The sequence below is a fragment of the Cervus canadensis genome, chromosome 2 (assembly GCF_019320065.1).
Source record: "Cervus canadensis isolate Bull #8, Minnesota chromosome 2, ASM1932006v1, whole genome shotgun sequence".
NCBI lineage: Eukaryota > Metazoa > Chordata > Mammalia > Artiodactyla > Cervidae > Cervus > Cervus canadensis.
In genome coordinates, this window is record NC_057387.1 from 719,444 (window position 1) to 740,404 (window position 20,961).

Genomic DNA, 20,961 nt, shown 5'->3' on the forward strand with positions numbered 1-20,961 from the left:
TCAAGTTGACCATAGTTGTGGTTTTTTCTGTTTTTCAGTTCTTATGGAGTCCTGTCATCTATGCACTCACCCACACTCACTCAAGCCCTGACTCATAACATATACAGATCAGTAAAGAGCATTTCATTATCATAGGAGTAGGGTAGCTGTCCTTAGGCCTCATAAGAAATCCTAACTTCTTTCCATTCACAGGAACAGAGCAGGTACATAATCCAATTCACTGTTCTCATTCTTGTCTGAGCCTTGGGTTTAAATGCCTTGTCTGAGAAGACATCTTTAGTATAAACCTATCTCTGAATTGCTCTTCTCTTGACCTAATTTCTACCCCACTGTTGAAGGGTAGATTCTTTTTATTGGCTTTATGAAATCAAAGTTATGCTGCACACATGGAACTTACATAATTTAAGAGAATGAATGAAAAAAAACAGAGTTTAATGTCACCTTATTTTCTTTTTTTCCCTCAGAAGTGTTGATTTTTGGAGGAGACATCTTAAAATTTGCAGGTATGGGGGCTTACTGAGACGGCAGGGGTAAGAAAGGAGTGCCAAGGTTCCTGGACTGACAAAGGAGACATCTCAGAGAGAGCAGTGGGTAGCAGACTGGGTAGAGAAATGTTTGAAGAATAAGTTTCTGTACAGATTTCATACAGAACAGACTGGAACCCCAGGGCAGGTTAGGAGCCCCCAGTGTGTCTGTCTTTTCAAGGTGATGCGCTGCTAGCCCTGTGGAAGGTGGAGCGGAGGCAACTGAAAAACATCATCACGGTGGTAATTAAATGTAGTCTGGAGATTCACGGATTGTTTGAGACCCAGGAGTCTGAAGAAGGCCTGGATATCCGAGTCAAGATAGGTAAGCTCTGGTTGTACAGTAGTTAAGACACTTTCTTGGCAGTTCAGTAGTTAAGACACTGCACTCCCAATGCAGGGAGGACAGGTTTGACCCCTGATCTGGGAATTAAGGACTCTGCAGGCCATGTGGTATGCCCTATATATATATATATATCTCATATATGTAAGCTTTTGAGAAAGAAGAGATGCTATAGCAGTTTGAATATGGGTCCTAACTCCTGAGGAATCTCCCCTCTAAAGAGAAAACAGTGGAACATCATGACTCAGGCCCACCATCAGGTCATGAACTTTGACTAACCAGAAGGTGAATTTTGCTTTCCTCATTTACCAGTTAAGAGAACTCCTAATATCCACCTCATAACTTTTACAAAAAGTAAATTTGAATGGTTAGAATAGTACCTGGCACAACCACTCCACAAAATACTCTTTATCGTTACTATTGCTATTATTTTTAGGCCTTGCTGCTGTCAGCAATGCTTATTATTAAGCACAGTACGGAGCAGCTTGTGATTACATAGATTCAACAATGTTTTAGGACTAGTCCTCCCCCACTTCATAAGAATCATGTGCAAGAAAAGCTTAAAAGGTCAGCCTGCAACACAGCTCCACTTAACAGAGGGCTTCTTAAATTCACACATACAATAACGATCACTGGTATTTCCATATTGTATTGCAGACATTACACAGTGTCATTTCTGCTTCACCACACTCCTGAGGTATAGGCAGTGTGGGATCTATTTCACAGGTGGAAAATGAAATTCTGATAGGTGTAAATGATGAGTTACAGCTGGTGCTGTTGGTATTCATGTCTACCTAACTGTAAACTTTAGAATTCTTGAATATCAGAGGTGATAAGAAGATGGATCAGAGGTTATCCAATCAACTGCTCTCAGTTTTCCTTAGGTCAGCAGTCCCCAAATTTTTGGCACCCGGGACTGATTTTGTGAAAGACAATTTTTCCATGGACTGGCATGGGGGGACGGTGGTTTTGGGATGATTCAATCACATTACATTTATTGTGCACTTTATTTCTATTATTATTATATCAGCTCTACCTCAGATCATCAGGTTTTAGATCCCAGAGGTTGGGGACCCATGCTTTAGGTTACTCAAATTTTCCAAGATTTTTTTTTTTTAATTTTCCAAGATTTTTAAATCTTCTGTTAAAAAAAATCAGATTTGTTATAATACTAAATATTTCTTTCCAAGTTACCACCTAGAGAGTTTTGGCGTATTATTCTTCTTGAAAAATGATGGGGACCCTTCAGGTGCATACTTAATGGCTATTAAAGAAAAGGTAACCAGCATCTTTTAACCAGCCTAAGCATCCATGTACTTCAGAGGGAAAACAAACCCCCTGTATATGTATATATCAGGGGAATTCAGTCTTGACAAATTAGCACATCAGAGAGCAAAGATAAAAAACAACCTTTGATTATGTTAATTATGGTAATTTAAAAGAACTGTGTATCACAGCTCATTTACACATATATTTTTTACATGTCATATTTTAAAACATTCTATCTTTTGTTGTTTTGGTACCAAAATCTTCAGCTCTCAACTTGAAAACAACTAGAAGACACATTCTTGGGATGGAACACTTGACAGTCAAAATACCTGCTCATTTCTCCAACCTTTTCTTGTCTATCTGTTGCCTGAAATTTCACGCTAAGTGTTACTTTTTAACTAGAACCTCATCTCTGATAAAATGCAAATCTTTCCCAAACAGAAGTCATTGAAATTGTCCTCTGTATAAATAAGAAGTAGTTTGAAGTATAAATAAATTGAAGAAAAAATAAAATAACTCTGAGGAGTGATAGGGCTATCTAGTATAGAAGGCAATGGCACCCCACTCCAGTACTCTTGCCTGGAAAATCCCATGGATGGAGGAGCCTGGTAGGCTACAGTCCATGGGGTTGCTAAGAGTCGGACACGACTGAGTGACTTCACTTTCACTTTTCACTTTCATGCATTGGAGAAGGAAATGGCAACCCACTCCAGTGTTCTTGCCTGGAGAATCCCAGGGACGGTGGAACCTGGTGGGCTGCCGTCTATGGGGTCACACAGAGTCGGACACGACTGAAGTGACTTAGCAGTAGCAGCAGGGCTATCTAGGGAGCTAAATGTCACAAAATGGTGCAAATAGCTAACTTTCTAGATTTCGGAGCAAAGGCATTTGGGAAGGCCTGGGCCCACGAGAGACATTCACTGATTTCTAAGCAAAATTTTAGAGACTAGACTTTTCTCTGAGATGCAAAAGATTCTGATTGTCCAAGAAGCCATGTTCCTGGGGACTAGGCCAGAACTTCTCACGCAAACCCTTGCTTGCCTTCCTGCCAGGACTGGCTGCTGGCCACATCAGCATGCTGGTCTTTGGAGATGAAACTCGAAACTACTTTCTGGTGATTGGTCAGGCCGTAGATGACGTGCGCCTCGCGCAGAACATGGCACAGGTGAATGACGTCATTCTATCCCCAAACTGCTGGCAGCTCTGCGACAGGAGCATGATTGAAATTGAGAGGATTCCAGATCAGAGAGCAGTTAAGGTAGGTGTGATGCTCCTACTTGCCGAAAGTTCTGCCAGTCCATGCCAGGGGCCTCCTGCCAGAAGAGCCACTGGTTCTATGAAGCTGGAGACTCGGATGGGGTCAGTCTGGGTTAGATGAAAAAGTGTTAGCCCAGGACTTCTCCTCTGGGAGGAACCGAGCCTGGTGAGCTCAAGAGGAAGTGGTCAGCTTTTCTGTGGTAACTAAGGATGTGGAATCTGGGTATGGAGGCCTTTGGTGGGACTAGTGCACTTGTTTAATGAAAAATTTCCTGGCTATTCCCTGGGAGCAGAGCGTTGTACAATAGTTTTGGAGGCTGCCATTGGCCCTCAAGTTCTCTCCTCAACACTCCTAAGTCAAGGCAAGTGATCACAGAGGATGAGAACTGGAGGCGAGTGGGGACAGCAAAGACTATGGAGGGAAAGGAATTTTCCATGAGCCCTGCCTAGCAGAAAACACTGTAGTTAAGTTGAAGCTGGACTATAAGCAGAACTGTCCCTGGGATATAGCCAATTTGAGAAAGAAAGGAGAGCTCTGCTGCTAACTGAACCAGGAACAGGACTGCTTGGCAGATGGAAAGAAAAGATGGTGAATCCATGGAGTTGCCGGCGAAGATGAGAACCCCACACCATGCCCTATGCATCAGTCTACACCCCTCCTAGCCTCCCAGGCTCACTCTTCCAGTAATACACATCATGGCTGCATGACCTAGCTGGCTGATAGCAATGCCTCTGCTCCCCCAATCTTCTTCAATCATTACTTATATCTTTAAAATTTGTTTTTAATTTTTAAATTAAGTTTAAACTCACAGAAAAGTTCAGAAACAATAGAGTGTTTCCATATATCCATTAGCCAGCTTCCACAAATGTTAACATTCTTCATAACCAGAGTGCAATAGTCAAAACCTGAAAACTGACATTGGTAGAGTATACTATTCACTAATTAAAGGCCTTATTTGGATTTCACCTGTTTTCCCACTAATGTCCTTAGTGAGTTTTCCAGGATTCTATCCATGATTTCACCCTGCACTGTTATTTTTAACTTAGTCTCCTGCAATCTGTAAAACAGTTTTTCCTTGTCTTTTATGAACTTGACACTTAACATGAGTATTAATCAGTTATTTTGGTGTATGTTCCTCAATTTTGTTTTGCCTGATAGTTTCTCATTATTGGACTAAAGGTTATCCACTTTTGGAGGCAAAAATATTACAGATATAAGGTTGTGCCATTCTCTATGTATCATATCTTGGAGTTCATGATCTTGATACGAATTTTATTACTGGTGATATTCCTAATACCTTTTGGGACATCAGCACCCATTGTCCTTTTACACTTGTAAGAGAGAAATGGTATGCAGTTTAACCAAGTATTATTTCAATTAAAATGTTGTAAAGTAATAAGAAAAAAAGAAAAAAGTTATAAGAGTGGAAGAGTATACAGGTTAGTTCCCTGGAAGGGCCTGCTGTATATATACTGAATATTGAGATCTTAACAATAATCAGAGATATTTTTAATGTCATTACATGCAAATTAAAGCTCTTCACTGTTGAAATATGCCAGTGTCTGATTATCATGTTTGGGACATTCAACACCCTGCCCTTTCTGTTGAGAAATTATATTCAAAGGACCAGGCAACCCTCAGAATAACCAAAAACTTCTCCCTTTCTCTTTTTATTTTCAATTTAGGTTAATTTCTTAAAACCACCCCCTTCTTTTAACTTTGACGAATTTTTCACAAAGTGTATGGCCTTCATGGATTATTATCCTTCTGGTGACCACAAAAGTAAGTACCCTCTATACTCAAGAGCCTTGCCTCTACCAGTGGTCTGTAGGGTCTTATACCAATGCCAAGGGCTCCATTACAAGTGATTGGTGTCTTCAATACAGTTCACAGTCCCAGCAGCATACAAAGGGGACCTCCTTCCCATTCCCCACAATAGCTATTCTAAGTAAAACCCTCCTTAGGTCCTCTGCTTCTCCCTTGGCAATGACCCCTTTCCCTCATCTTCCAAACATTTGCAAGTCTTCTCCATGAAAAAAGGAAAAAAAAAAATCTATGAATCCTACTTTTCCCTTCTAACATTCAGCACCAGACTTCTCAAGGGTAATCTGTGTGTCTCTACCTCTTCTTCTGTCCTCTCTTTTAATTATTCACCCAATAAGCATTGATTACATGCACCTTGAGGTGGGGATGGAGAGCATGTGTTCTCCTACTTGTCAGTCTTGAGTCCCTGACGTCTAGCTTCTGTCCACTTTCCCCCCATCTCCTGGGACCGTTTATGTCAAGGTGTTAATAGCCGTCAACTTACCAAACCAGCTGACCTCTCTTCAGGCCTCATAACTAGGTGATTGGCTTTAGATTACTCTCTTTTCTAGGTATTATCTTCTCCTCATTCCTTGAGTTCAAAAATATTATTTCCTAGTTTTGCTTTTACCCGTCAAACTACCCATTTTCAGTTCCCCTTCTGTTCCTTGAATGTTGATGATTCCAGGAATCTGTCTTGGACTGTCTGGTCTTCTCTACTGACGTTTTGTGGAACCATTAATCTATGCTGGATTTCCCTATGACTGCCAGCAGGGCTGGGACTAGTGTGAGGAATGCAGGACAATTTAGGTGATAACAAACTTTAGTACTTCATGAAGTAGACAGTCTCCTGCAAAATGGTGTGGAAGGCAAGAAGTAAAAAGTAAAGAACACAAAAAAAAAAAAAAAAAAAGTAAAGAACAAGGAAAGGCTAAAGAATAAAGAACAAGGAAGAGACAAACAGAAAGTATCTGATTGGCTGGGGTCATATATTCAGTCTTGTTTGGGGTAAGAAGGCTGGGAGTTGACTAGGCATTTAGGGATTGGCTGACTATGATTACTGCTTTTCTGGTTAAGTGGAGCATTTACTGGGACACAAAAATTAATCTAAGTCTTGGTTTGCTGACATGGCATGCTGGATAGGGAGCAGCTTATCTTGGGCCTAGAAATTTATTTCAACAATGTCTCAATTCTATGCTACTTATCTTTCCCTGAAACTGTTCCTTTATCCAGACTAGAAACTTCAGAAACATCTTTGAATCATTCTTCTTTGTCACCATTTTTGTGTAGGTCTTGAATATTTTGAACATCACAAATTTAGATTGTAATTTTACAAAACTGCAGTAGGTAATGGGATGAGAGGGGTGTTCAGGGGAACTGTAGGCAAATTGACCAGGAAAGGCCAAGAACCCAAAAGCTCCAAGGATGGAGAAAATCTAGTGATATACTCCTTGAACTGTACCTTATCCCATCTCCGAGATCTTAATAATGCCTTCAGTAACTTATTTTGGGCTCTGCAATACCACAGTGCAATTCTGGTGCTAACTACCTGGAGTCAGCACAGAGAGATGGAGTCTTCCATAAGACTTCTCTTATCAACAGCTACAAGCTCTGAGATTAGTAAGTCACCTGCACTTCTGACCAACTGGCTACAAATCCAAGGGTTCTCACAATGCTCTCAAGTTCAATACTTCACTATAATAACTCACAGAACTCTGGAAAGTACTATGCTTATAATTATGGTTTTATTGTAAAGAATACAAATGAGGACCAGTATTGTATTGGTCTCTGAACACATAGGATAAGGTCTGGGAGAGTCCCAAATATGAAGCTTCTTGATTGTCAGGACACATCATGCTCCTTGAACATCAAAGTATTTACCAGCCAGGGAAGCAGAGGTTCACATATTTTATTGGTGGTTTATTTAATAGGCATGTACTATGAAAAACTGGCCTCATAGTGAAAAGTGAAAGCGTTAGGTGTTCAGTCCTGTCTGTCTCTTTTCGACCCCATGGACTGCCTGTCAGGTTCCTCTGTCCATGGAATTCTCCAGGCAAGAATACTGGAATGTGTAGCCATTCCCTTCCCCGGGGATCTTCCAGACCCAGGGATTGAACTTGGGTCTCCTGCATTGCAGGCAGATTCTTTACCATCTGAACCACCAGGGAAACCCCATTGGGCTTATAATTGAACTAAATCTCCAGCCCCTTTTCCCTCCTCAGATGTCATGAAGGTTAGGCTCTTAACACCTGGTTCAAAGCACCAACCCTCTTATCACATGTTTGGTCTTTGCAGATAGACACCTATCCTAAGTCATCTCATTAGTATAAATTCAGGTGTGGTCCAAAGGACCCACCATGAATAACAGAGACAGTTTCATGATCTGGGAAATTCCAAAGATTTAGAAGTTACTCTGGGATTAGAAGCAAAGACCGGCCAAATTCCTTATTATTTGTCTCTTCCCTGGTAGCTTGGATGGTAAAGTGTCTGCCTACAATGCAGGACACCTGGGTTCAATCCCTGGGTCGGGAAGATCCCCTGGAGAAGGAAATGGCAACCCACTCCAGTATTCATGCCTGGAAAATCCCATGGACCGAGGAGTCTGGTGGGCTACAGTCCATGGGGAGTCGCAAAGAGTCGGACATGACTGAGCAACTTCTCTTCACTTCATGAGTCCCTTGGATAGCAAGGAGATCAAACCAGTCAATTGTAAAGAAAATCAACCCTGACTATCCATTGAAAGGACTGATGCTGAAGCTCCAATACTTTGGCCACCTGATGTGAACACCCTGATGCTGGGAAAGATTGAAGGCTGGAGAAGGGGGTGACAGGGGACAAGCTGATTGGATGGCAGCCCCAACTCAATGGACATGAGTTTGAGCAAACTGCAGGAGATGGTGAAGGACAGGGAAGCCTGGTGTACTGCAATCCCTGGGGCTGCAAATAGTCAGATACGACTGAGCAACTGAACAACAAACTTTTGTCACCATGATCGTCTAGACCTTTACAGTGCCTGGTCTCCTCCTGAGCTCTTTGCTTCTCTCCACAGTCTGCTCAGCATCATTTCTTATTAATCTCCCATACTCACATGGGGCTCATGCCAGTTTAGTCTTTACCAATTCTTTAACATACTCTGCTCATTCTTGACTTTAACCTACATCTGCTGGGCGTGCATCCTTCTAGTAAAAAGCCACAAGTTATTCAAGATTCAGTAAAATTCCTAGTTCTCTTTTTAACCCTTTTCTGATTAAACCAGTTTATCTAGACCACTGATTTCACTGAGTGTCTCTGGTCTTTATAATCTATTAGCCCATTTGGTCTTTTTTGTATTTAACTTTTTCTATACATATTATACTTGAATGGGCTTAAGTGCCTCCAGGAAAAACTCAATTTCCTAATAACTTTTTATTCCCACACAGTGCCTAGCACAGCATTTAAAATATACTAGGTTTTGAATACATTCAATACAAACATTTGCTCCCCAATTTGTATCCTTTTCAGACTCCACCATTATTTTTCATCTTTTTCACATTATTATCATTCTTGTATTCCCTGCTGAAAACCTATCATAATTTCTTTCCATTATTTTTTTATTTCTTCAAATTCATTCTTACCACCTCCTAACAGTCTATTTTATAGAGTATGAAACAATCAACCATTATAGTGAAAATAATCATAGAGATGATGAAAGCCTGGTGCTTGTTTCCTGGATGAGGAAATAAGAGTCAACCAGGGCAGTGAAGTGACTTGTCCAGAGTCACACAGCAAGCTGGTATCAAACCTGGGATCAGAAGCCAGTCTCCTGACTCTTAACTTATGCTGCTCTTTCAACTCGATCATCCCCTGCATTCCGTCATCATTGTCCTCCATTATCATCCCCTCATCTGTTTATTCCCATCACCTGTGACAATACTTTTAGCTCAAGTATGGAGGTGAAAGTCTCCTTAAGTTCTGAAGTGTGATGACATTCAGAACAGGGTTTTGAGCTACATGCAACTGAATTTTGGGAAACCCTCAACTTCTGAGAACGTCTCATTGGCTTTCCCTTGGCCCTATTTGGCCACGAAGTAGCCCAGAGTTTTCTGACTGAACAGTGAAGACTACTGCCCAAGGGAATGGGGACTGGGAGGCACCTCTCTCCCACATTGCAGAGCCAAGCTTCCCTTTCTGATCCTACCTCTCCTGCCCTCTTAGACCTCCTGAGACTTGCTTGCATGCTAGAGTCTGATCCTGAACTGGAATTGTCCCTACAAAAGTATGTGATGGAAAGCATATTGAAGCAGGTATTTGAATAATTTAATTCATTGACTTTTGGGGTGTCAGGGATCTTGGACAGCTGCTAAGATCAAGAAAATCAGTAGCTTGTAAAATGTTTCATTGAAATAGAAAGAGGTGGGGCTGACATTCTCCACGTGTTCAAATCAGAATGTTTTTAAGAATTAAAACGGGTATTACTCATAATTACGCTGTGACAGCAGGGGTAAACTAGGCCTTATACAACTGGGCAAACTGAAAGTGTCGCAAGCGTATAAGAACATGTCACACACACACACAAAAGAACATCACATGTCTTTTCTACATGTCACATAGCAAGTGAATGATACTGTTTCTCTTGTCACTTGAATTATATCTTAAGCTTTGAAAGTTAATACAGATAATTAGAACTCTCAGAAGTACCTCTAGCCCCTAGAGTTTTCCCTTCTCATTTGCTTAGATCCAGGTTCTTCCAAAGGCATTAACTGTTCAAATTGTAACTATTTCTCAGCACTCACCATATGCCAGACACTCTACTGTTTCATGTATTTATTCTTCACAATCCTTGGCAAATGTATTTATCCATTATATATGAGAAAACAGAGACAGAATGATACCATGAACTTTCCTGAGATTATAAAGTAAGAAATGTAGCTAGGATTTGAACCCTGTTCTCTCTGAACCCTACATTTCTTTCAGAGGCTGTATACATCCTCTCTAATACAATGCCTATTTTAATTCTTAATCCTGTCAAAATGCAGTTATGTCCTAGAGGAAATATTTGTGGTACAAGCCTGATCTGTGGGCAGCTGCCTTCACAGTGTGGGTTGAAGAGCTGTCAGAATGCCCCCCTGTACCTTTCACTCAATTGAGAAACACTCCCCCTGCTGCTGCTAAGTCGCATCAGTCGTGTCCGACTCTGTGTGACCCCAGAGACGGCAGCCCATCAGGCTCCCCCGTCCCTGAGATTCTCCAGGCAAGAACACTGGAGTGTGTTGCCATTTCCTTCTCCAATGCAGGAAAGTGAAAAGTGAAAGTGAAGTCACTCAGTCGTGTCCGACTCTTAGCAACCCCATGGACTGTAGCCTACCAGGCTCCTCCATCCATGGGATTTTCCAGACACTCCCTCTAGTGCCTGCAACTGTGGGATTCTTTAAGATTTTTGAAGCTCAAGAGAGCCATCCCACTCTTCCCCTCCCTCCCTCTAAGATAATATGCTTCTTCAGCTGCTACTAGCTGAGAGCAAGGTCTGCAGGAAAGGGATGTAAGAGAGGTTCTGTGAGTCACTGTGAAAATTCTGAGTAGGAGTGACAAACACGGGCTAAGCAACAGCAGCTTGGGAGCCGAAAGGAGGCAAAAGACAGATGCTTTACAGCTTTACCAAGGTCTGTCCCCGCACTTAACGAACAAAGATCTGGTTGAATTTTTCAAACCAAAATTCAGAATACATGGCCTGATGGAATAATTTAATTTCTTTAACATGTTTAGTATTATGTATTTAATATTAATTACCTAAATTCATTTGAAAAATCAAAGAAAATGATCATGTTGCCTAGTTAGAAATTATTAAATCATCTTTTATGAAAAGTACATGAAACCTCAGCTTGGAAGCATGATTCCAAGATTCCCTGTACACAATTTCCTTTTTCATCCAGATGTGTTTCTTATTGTCAATGGAGAATCTGACACTTTTGTGTTGTCTGGGGGAGAAAAAAATGCAATACTTCTCCCCCATTGTTTTGTTATGTACTTAAATTTAACAAAATCCAGGGCTAATGAATAGGTAGGGATAATCCCTACTGGTAGGGATAGGGATAATTTGGGAAACACTCACCTTTCCCTTCCCTGTGCCTGTTTGGATAGACTTAGAGTGAAGATGGGAACTGAATGAAATATAACACCAAAGAGAGGCAAGGGGGTGCTACAAATAGAAGTCCATAGATTTGGATTTTGTTTGATACTGTTTTCCCATATGACTTGGAAAATTTTCTTATCTCTCTATCCCTCAGTTATCTAATTAGTAAAATGAGGATAATGTAATTTTATTTCATTTGAGGATGAAGGAGGATGGAATATGGAAATATTCTGAAAAGTACCTTGCTATGAAAATATTAGGTTGAATTACGTAGCAGGCTATTCTTATTCCTAAATTGTTAGAGAGCCAAAAGAAACAGCAGTTCTTTTATTGTGATGGCTCATATTGGCTGAGGGAGCTAGCAGTTGGAACAAGGGAGTGGTGGCTGGCCAAAAATGAGCAGGCTTGTAAGTTCCTATCGGAAGAGATTTTGATAGTCCATTCCATTTCCATCTTTTTGACTTTAGGCTGGCTCTGCTGTGTTCTACCTCCCAACTTTGATAACTTCAGTTTCCCTAGAGAACCTCAAAAGGCTAGTTCCCTCCCAGTGATAATTTTGGGTGTGGTGGTGATGATATTGGGAGGAAAGATCCACTGCCAAGGACACATGTTAAGGAAAGCTTCCTTCTAAATTACAGATTGATGACAAACAGCTTCGGGGTTATTTGTCTGAGCTTCGCCCCGTGACAGTTATGTTTGTGAACCTGATGTTTAAGGACCAAGATAAAGCAGAAGTCATAGGCTCAGCTATTCAGGATGCCTGCGTGCACATTAATTCTGTCCTGAGGGTCTTCCGAGGCCAAATCAACAAAGTCTTCATGTTTGACAAGGTAAATTTCCCACACTAAAGATGTGGAATCCTACCAATAATTTAAGATTAGCATTATGTCCATGGACATGGGAGAAAGAGAAGGAATAGACACGTTTAATCTAGAAGCATCAGTCTTTATTTATAATATAATAACAGCCTACATGGTGGATGTGGCACTCAATGTGTGCTAGGCATTTTTCTCCACACTTTTACACATATTACTTCTTTCTTCACATGCCTACTCTAAGTGGTAGGTATTGTTGTTATTGTCCCTATTTTACAGATGAGGATGTTTAGGTAAAGCTAAGGATAGTGAGCCAAAATAAGATTAAGTGGTGGACTGGATTTCAGACCCAGGTAGTGTGCCTTCTTGGTCTGTGCTCTTAACCACTGTATTCAACTAGCTTTCACTGTATGTACATACATCTGGCATCCAGCGTATAATGAATCTCCCAGAGATTTTAGGTCAGCCTTCTAGTAACCATCCTAGCCTAGAAGCTATAATCTCCACCTGCCATACGTGCACTTCCAGCTCCCCTTTCAGCTCCTTAATTGAGATGGGGTGGGGGTGTCACCTTTAGCTCTCAATTTTTTCAATCTGGTCTTCATCTGTTCAGAGAAAAATGATGTGATAAATTATCATAGTAGTGCTCATGAGAATTGATTTCACCATCTCAGGTGATTTTGTATTGCAAGAGTGGAGCACTTAATTACTGCTCCACACTCATTCACTCACTGATTAAAAAAACACAATGAGCATTGGCAGTGACAGAAAGCTAGGGCTGGGCTGCAGAGGCGAGAAACTCTCACAGGTTGTCACAGAACCAGGCAGAAATAATTAATTTTTGTATGAGAAATACTCTGTTCTGTGGGAGCTCTGAGGCAACGGAGACCTCCAGTCCAGTGTAGTCTGATACTTTCTTCCATATTCATTTATGAGTATCCTCAGAAAAGAGCATAGACCCAAGAGAACAGTTTTTAGTGTCTTGCAGATACTCCAGACAATTCCTGGAGAGACAGTTCCTGGCTCCCACAGTTCCCAGCTGTGTGTCCTTAGCAAGTCATTGAACTTCTCTGAGACTTAGTTTGTTCCTATTTATTTTGCATAAAAATAGGGACATTATTCAAATGAGGATAGTATTTGCCTAAAGTGATTGTTAAAAGTTTTTAAAAATATGTGTGTGAAGCACCTGTTGTGATGCCTAGTTCAAGTCAGCACTCAGCAGATGAGATCTGACAGTCTCACGGCCAGTGTGAGGTCTTGCCAAGCCACTAGGCAGAATTCCCAGCAAAGCAAACCCACCAGTGCCCCCAAAGGGCTGCCCTCGAATCTCTTCACAGACCTGGATTCAGGGCCCCCCAGCCCCTTGCCCCACCAATGCCACAACAGACCCTAGTGCCGGTGAGAATCCGACTCTCAGTCAGATGGGCTTCCCAGGCGGCCCAGTGCTAAAGAGTGCCTGCCAAAGCGGGAGACACAGGAGACGCAGGTTTGATCCCCAGCTTGGGAAACTCCCCTAGAAGAGGAAACGGCAACTTACTCTAGTATTCTTGCCTGGAAAATCTTGTGGACAGAGGAGCCTGCAGGCCAAGAGTCAGACACAACTTAGTGACTAAGCATGTACTTGGTCAGATTCTTTTTGGAGAGGGTTGAAGAAACGGAGGCATTTTACTGTTCTTTTGCATTTTATCAAGATAAAACATACATAGACTCAAATTTTTAACCCATTGACTTTTATTCACTCTGCACTATTTTCTTACAGAAAATAGCATCTGAAGTCATTTTTTAAGGGACTAATAGTAAAAGTGCCAAACTTCAGAGTTTACTGTCTCTTTGAAAGAGTTAACTTTCTGCCAAGGAAAAACACTCCCAACGTAAGCCTTTATCCTTAAGAAAAATGAATAATAACAATATCTGAAGAGAACTTTAGAGTTCATGAGGTGCATGTGTATATATGTAAATATAACATACTAATTTTTCAATAACCTAACCAACCTCAGCAAGTCTAAGTTATACCTGTATTTAGATTGATAAACTGAAGTTCATAAAGTGTAATTGACTTGTCCAAGTTTCCACACTTGGGAAGTGGCATGAGAACACATATTTTCTGATCTCAGAGCTGGTGCCTTTTGCTCTGTGCTACTTTTTGGACTTAAACTTAGGACTTTGCAACCCAAGACCTTGGCTACAGTAGAGAGTAGACAGGAGGGTACACTCTCAGGTTCTAACCCTACTGTTGATGATGCAAGAGAAGTTATATAATGTTTACTAAGAATGAAATAGGTATATATTTGATGAACTTTGTTTCAGAGAGTGAAAATTGCTACTCAGCCTCCACTGGGCCATCTAAACGGTCCAGTTTAAAACTAACAGTCCACCAGTTGTGTTTGCTGCCTTTCTCCCTCACAGGGCTGCTCTTTTCTCTGTGTCTTTGGTTTTCCTGGGGAAAAGGCACCTGATGAAGTCACTCATGCCTTGGAGAGTGCTGTGGATATATTTGATTTCTGCTCTCAGGTCCACAAAATCCGGTAAGTGTTGACCCTGATTCCATCTGATTCCTGACTCTGTTGTAGGATATGGGGAGACAGGACAAAGGTCAGGGAATAGGAAGGCGGGAGACTGAGTGCCTTTCTGTCTACATTCATTATTTACTGAATGTACAGGTAGGGTGAGCAAACCCAGCCCTGATGCAGTCAGATGGGGGGGATGGTCAAGGCCAGGTAGAGAAAGGATACTCCTAACAAATTCAAATGTACCAGAGAGGGTCTAACTGGATTGTCTCTCTATACTTCTGGCTTACTTCCTGGGAGAGGTTCATATTCCAAACTATGTTGGAGACCTGAGATGATTTTTAATAACTAGGAGATAAAGTAAGTACTAGGGCTTTCTCATAGCTCAGTTGGTAAAGAATCTGCCTGCAGTGCAGAGACCCAGGTTTGATTCCTGGATTGGGAAGATCCCCTGGAGAAAGAAATAGCAACCCACTCCAGTGTTCTTGCCTGAAGAGTCTCATGGGCAGAGTAACCTGGCAGGCTACAGTCCATGGGGTTGCAAGAGTCGGACATGATTTGGTGACTAAAACACCACCACCAAAGTAAATACTAGGATTGGAAATTTATATATTGATCTGGCCTCAAGATGATCCACTCAGTAAAATTATTAAGAAAATGTTTACATTTTTGACCCTGGCTGTCCAAGAGCCCAGTGCCCTCAGGCTCCCCCTGTGTACCCCAATAATCCTGACTTGTGGTCAGGTACCACAGGTACCACCCTTTGCCCTAAATATTCCACCTTCTCAGCCTCTAGTCATTTGTATATGCAGCCATCTTCATGCATTAGAAATGTTAGTTTTTGATGCTACACAGTTATTTCCTTTTGAAAAAGTGACTTAGTTCTTTCTAGCAATCACAAAAGATAGTTAATTTTTTCTTTTTTACAACCACAATCATTCTACATTGAAAGTCCATTGGGGTGATGAGATTATTTTCCAGAAAAATAGCTCAGATGAATACTTAAAAGTAGCAGAAAAGTGAACTGAGTTGTCACTTCTAAGAACTTCGCTCTCTGTCTCAAACTGCCCTTCCTTTATACCTCCAGGCCATGCACAATGGCCCTAACCTAACTACAAAGGGAAGAGTGTTCTTTTTTTGAAAACTCTTTCCCACCCCTCCCCGACTCCATTCATCTCCACGTCCCCACCCCCCCTGCCTTCTACGTGTTCATTGTCTTTACCTCTTTGCCCACAACTCTCTTTCTCTTCCCCACCCCCGGAGCCAGCACTGTTTCCATTGGCGTGACCAGCGGGATTGTCTTCTGTGGAATCGTCGGACACTCTGTAAGGCACGAGTATACAGGTGTGCTGAACTAGCTTATGTCCAGCTTTCTCTCAGCAAGCACTGTGCCTTGCCCCTGGACTGGGTGGGAGGCGGGACAAAAATTAGCGGGACATGGACCCTGTGCTCAAAGGTTTACAGTCTTTCAGATGAAACCACAGCTTATCGGTTGGTCCCTGGACAGCGCAATGATTGCAACATGTGTATTTCTGGGTCTACGATTGAGTATAAGAAATATGCAGTTTAGACGGGAACTGTGGGAGGCCATGCTTCCCTGGTGGGTCAGATGGTAAAGAATCCGCCTGCAATGAGGGAAACCTGGGTTTGATCCCTAGGCTGGGAAGGTCCCCTGGAGGAGGGCATGGCAGCCCACTCCAGTATTCTTGCCTTGGAGAATCCTCGTGGACAGAGGAGCCTGGTAGGTTACAATTCATGGGGTCACAAAAGAGTTGGACACAACTGAGTGACTAAGCACACACACACGTGGGAGGCCATACACTCAGGGCATGATGGGCCTTTATGTTAATTTCCTGTTAACATTAAGCGATTACTCCTTTTAATTCCTGGGATAGATGAGGACTGATTCTTAAAATTATGAATATTGGCATTACTGAAAAATAGCACTAATCTCAAAAGTAAGTAGGTATTATCTCAAGATTTCACTGCTCTTTCCTGTTCAATCCTATTAGGGTTTTAAATGCTTAGAAATAATACATTTAAAATACTGCATATATATAAAATACTGAAACAGTTATGTCTGAAGTAATACAACTCTGAGATTTTCTTCAAAATAATACAAGGTGGAGAGTGGATGGTTAATGGTTGGGGAGCCTGGGTAATAGATATATAGACTCATGATACCATGCTTTATTGTATGGTCAAATTTCCCCATAACAAACTGGCTTTAAAAAATGAGTATCTTAATCAGGAGTATTCAAGTTTATCTCAAAGTACAACATTTAATACCTAATTAGTAGTAGTATTAATTGAGGGCTTACTAGCAGCCCAGTACTTCACAAAGTTCTTTATGTGTATTAACTCATCAATCTCCATAAACTACCCTCTGAGGGAAGTACTGTTATCAACCCCACTTTACAGATTAGAAAACTAAGGCATGGAAAAGTTTAAGTATTTTGCCTAAGTAATTTACACATAGTAGAGGTAGAGCTGAGAGGTAGCCTGGTTCAGAGTCTGTGCACTGCAGTATCCCCTCTTGAAGTATCCCCTAAATTAAACCTACAATTCACACCCCTTCCAGCCCTATTTACTTACTCTTACAAAATCAAATGAAGGCTCATGCACAGAAACATACAGACCCAATTTTGTGCCTCCTTTGGAGGTCAGTGGTACGTGTCCAAGCTGTGTCCAAGCTTACGTGTATCTATCTTAAATAGCAGAAGACCAACTATACCTCATCTGAGAGCCCTCAGGCCCTGCTCACCATCCCACTTAAGAGAATCCTCTCCATATTCAAGGCGCTTTTAATCCTTGAGCAGATAATCCCCTTAGCCTCTCAAATGGCTAGTTAACTCTTGGTATATTCTAAAATGTGGTTTAGTTGCTAAATTGTGTCCAACGCTTATAATCCCATGGACTATAGCCGGCCAGGCCTGTCCATGGGATGTCCTAGGCAAAAATACTGGAGTGGATTGCCATTTCCTTCTCCAGGGAATCTTCCCAACCTAGGAATTGAACCCAGGTCTCCTACATTGCAGGCAGATTCTTTACCGACTGAACAATGAAGGGAGCCATTGGCTAAATCTGGGTAGTTGCAGGTAAGATTGCTGTGTCATCTGTGAAGGCAAAGGGAGTAAAGGGTAAAAATGCCATCTGGGGACAATATGCATTAGGTTACACTGAGTTCAATGGCTGTTTTCTCCTTGCTCTATGTCTTTCTCTCTTCTTCCTATTATAGTCATTGGTCAAAAAGTCAACATAGCTGCCAGAATGATGATGTACTATCCAGGAATCGTGACCTGTGACTCTGTCACCTACAATGGCAGCAACCTACCAACCTACTTTTTTAAAGAGCTTCCAAAGAAAGTCATGAAAGGTGTTGCAGATTCTGGACCAGTGTATCAGTGTTTGGGCCTTAATGAGAAAGTGTGAGTGTGGGACATTGGCCTTGCAGTACTTTGTAGTAAAGAAGTGGGAGAATTATAGTAAAAACAGTAGGTCACCAATTTCAGATTTGAAGCCATTTCAGAAAATTAAAATCTAGTCCTTCCCAGGCCAAGACCCAGATTTCAAATTCCTTCATCTTCCTCCATCCCACTGATAGTATACATGGTGGAAGATCCCACTCTATTGTCAATTTTGAGACTATGATGGTAATTTATCAAAGGTTGTACAAAAAGAAGAGAGTCTTCTCATTTGAGTATCTCTTTGGACTCAAAAGAACCCAATCACCAACCATTAACTATTGATCACTTCAACTGTGTGTTCAGGTATTGATAAAGATTGCTCCTCTTCTAGGTGCTTAGCGATACACATTCTCCCAAAGCCCAGTTGGGGCTCACTTAGGAGCTGAAGATCCCTCAGTACCTGCCAATCATTTTCATGATACGTTAAAATTCCTTGCAACGAGACACAAAGTAACCACCTGCCTTTCCTGCCTTATCTCCTCCTATGTCCCTTCCTCTGGGGGCGTCCAAGGGGATTAACTCGCTTTCATTCATTCCATCCCCAGTCTACTAGGAAAACCGCAGTCAATGTTTGAAATCCAACTCAAGGATTTATTCCTTTCTAAAGCTGCCTCTGAAAGCTACCCAATCCCTAGTCCAACGGTTTAGCTCTTTCCTCCTCTGTGTAACTCTGTAGCACAATAGAACACTCAAAACAATCAGTGTGCTTTCACTTCCTACTCTGGGAGCTTTTTGAGGATAGTGATCATTTTTTGTTCATTCTTATATCCCCAATGCTTGGTAGGCATCAATAATGATGAATAAATGAATGAACAGCATGGCAAGCTCTAAATAGTAGTGCTTGGTGGATGGAAAGTGAAAAGGTATTATTCTTTATATTAGCAAGCTAGAATTTAGGTCTTAAAGGGTCAGATAACAGAATTAGGGCTGTAATTGGTTCAGTGAGTCTGTATTATTCATCTTCGTATTCCCAGGGCTCAGCATTGTTCTTGGCATGTGTAGATCATCAATTAAATGCTGTTTGAATAAATGAATGAATAATATTTTTTTTGTGAGCCCTTATTAAAGATTAGGGACTTTACCTCAATATCAACTATATGAGGTAGAAACAAACTAATATTAACTCCATTTTATAAATTTAAAAATGGAGACTCAGAGATTTGTTAGATGACTTGTTCATAGTCATAAATCTAGTAATTTATGGAGCCACATTGCTTTCAGGTGCCATAGTAATGCTGCATTATAGTTAACCTGGAGAAGGTAATAGCAATCTACTCCAGTACTCTTGCCTGGAAAATCCTACGGACAGAGGAGCCTGGTGGGCTACAGTTCATGGGGTCGCAAAGAGTCAGACATGACTGAGTGCCTGAGTGCATAGTCAACCACAAAATCTCAGTGGTATACAATAGTACATTTTTATTTATCTCATGAATATGTGGGGTTCAGTTGTTCTTGGCTGGATTTGGCTGATCTTGCCTAGGCTTGTTCGTATGCCTGGGGTTGAGCAGGTTGTCAGGGACGACTTCAGATAGGAAGGATAACTGGGACAGCAATTCTGTGTATCTCATATTGGGCTAGCCCAGGCATGTAGCCATGGCAATATCAGAAGAGCAAGAAAGAGCAAGTCCAATGCACAAATGATTTTCAAATCTCTGTGTCATGTCTGTTAACATCCCATGGGCCAAAACGTCCGCAAGGATGAGCCCAGCATGGGAGGGCGCTGCAAAGGGCATGGATACAAGTGGGGTTGAAGAAGTGGAGCCATTAATGCAGTCGGTCTACCACAGAAACTGTTTCTGGAGCTACCAGGACTATCTGGTCCCGAGACCTGCCCTCTTATTTGTTTCTCTATACCATCTCTGAAAATCAGAGACTATAGAAATACACATACAAATATGAACAGGGCCTGTTTCCTGTCCTGAAATCCAATGGGAAAGACAACATGCACAAAATTAATAGTATGGGAGACTTTGGTATGTGCTATAATACAGAGGCATAACAAAATATTTAGTATGATACTATAGACAAGGGAATGAGTCATTTGTTGAAAAAGGCCCCTTTGACAGATGATATTATGCAGTGGACAAGAATATGCCCTTGATCCTAGTTTTAGATATTGACTCTATCAATATCCTCTGTCACCACTAACCATGGGATCTTGTTCACGTTAAACTCTCTGTACCTCAGTTTTCTCATTTGTAAAATGGGCATAATAATAATAATACCTTCTTAATGAGCTTTTTGTCTGGAGTAAAGAAAATGATTATGTAGAGCACTTGAAAGTGCCAGGCACATAGCATGTGTTCCACAAAGATGAGCTATTATTGGTTGAACAATTGGCAGAATCTTTCTGTGCTGGGAGACAATATAACACTTCTAACTTTATTGGGTCCCCTACTGAGTATCTGGTTTCCCTGGAAGAGGGTCAGTTCTACCAGTGCAGGCTCAACAAGCATTTTTTGAACAACACATCAGGCTCTGTGCTAAAGGCAGCTACATATGTTGTTTGGAGACTCTATTACCAAGTAAGAACTTCTTTGTTCCCTTCCTCTTGGCATCTGCACCCCTTGAGTCAGGGGATAGACTCCTGTTAAAGATTGAAAAAAAGGCTTTCTGGGAACTAAGAGCTAGTCCTTCTGGCTTTCAATATTTCCCTATTTTGACACTAACATCTTTTTTTTTTTTTTCCTTCTCTTCAGCATGTTTGGGATGGCATACCTCATCTGCAACAGAAATGAGCGTTACCCTTTGCTGGGTAGGTAGTGGGCCTTGATTTTTAATCCTCTTTATTGAACTATAACGAGACATACGGAAAAGTACACCAATGATAAATCCTCAGCTTAGTGAATTTTCACAAAATGAACAT

General features: G+C 41.4%; 1 protein-coding gene across 1 annotated transcript in view; it reads left to right on the plus strand.

Annotated features, from left to right (window-relative positions):
- Positions 1-20,961, plus strand: part of ADCY10 (adenylate cyclase 10) — a 79,027-nt gene that overhangs the window by 2,599 nt on the left and 55,467 nt on the right. Inside the window, exons 3-12 of the mRNA XM_043450092.1 lie at positions 465-503; positions 706-849; positions 3,189-3,394; positions 5,080-5,176; positions 9,392-9,480; positions 11,945-12,136; positions 14,528-14,646; positions 15,896-15,972; positions 17,867-18,056; positions 20,795-20,850. Of these exons, the coding sequence (XP_043306027.1) occupies positions 465-503; positions 706-849; positions 3,189-3,394; positions 5,080-5,176; positions 9,392-9,480; positions 11,945-12,136; positions 14,528-14,646; positions 15,896-15,972; positions 17,867-18,056; positions 20,795-20,850 (1,209 nt within the window). The remainder of the gene's footprint in view (positions 1-464; positions 504-705; positions 850-3,188; positions 3,395-5,079; positions 5,177-9,391; positions 9,481-11,944; positions 12,137-14,527; positions 14,647-15,895; positions 15,973-17,866; positions 18,057-20,794; positions 20,851-20,961) is intronic.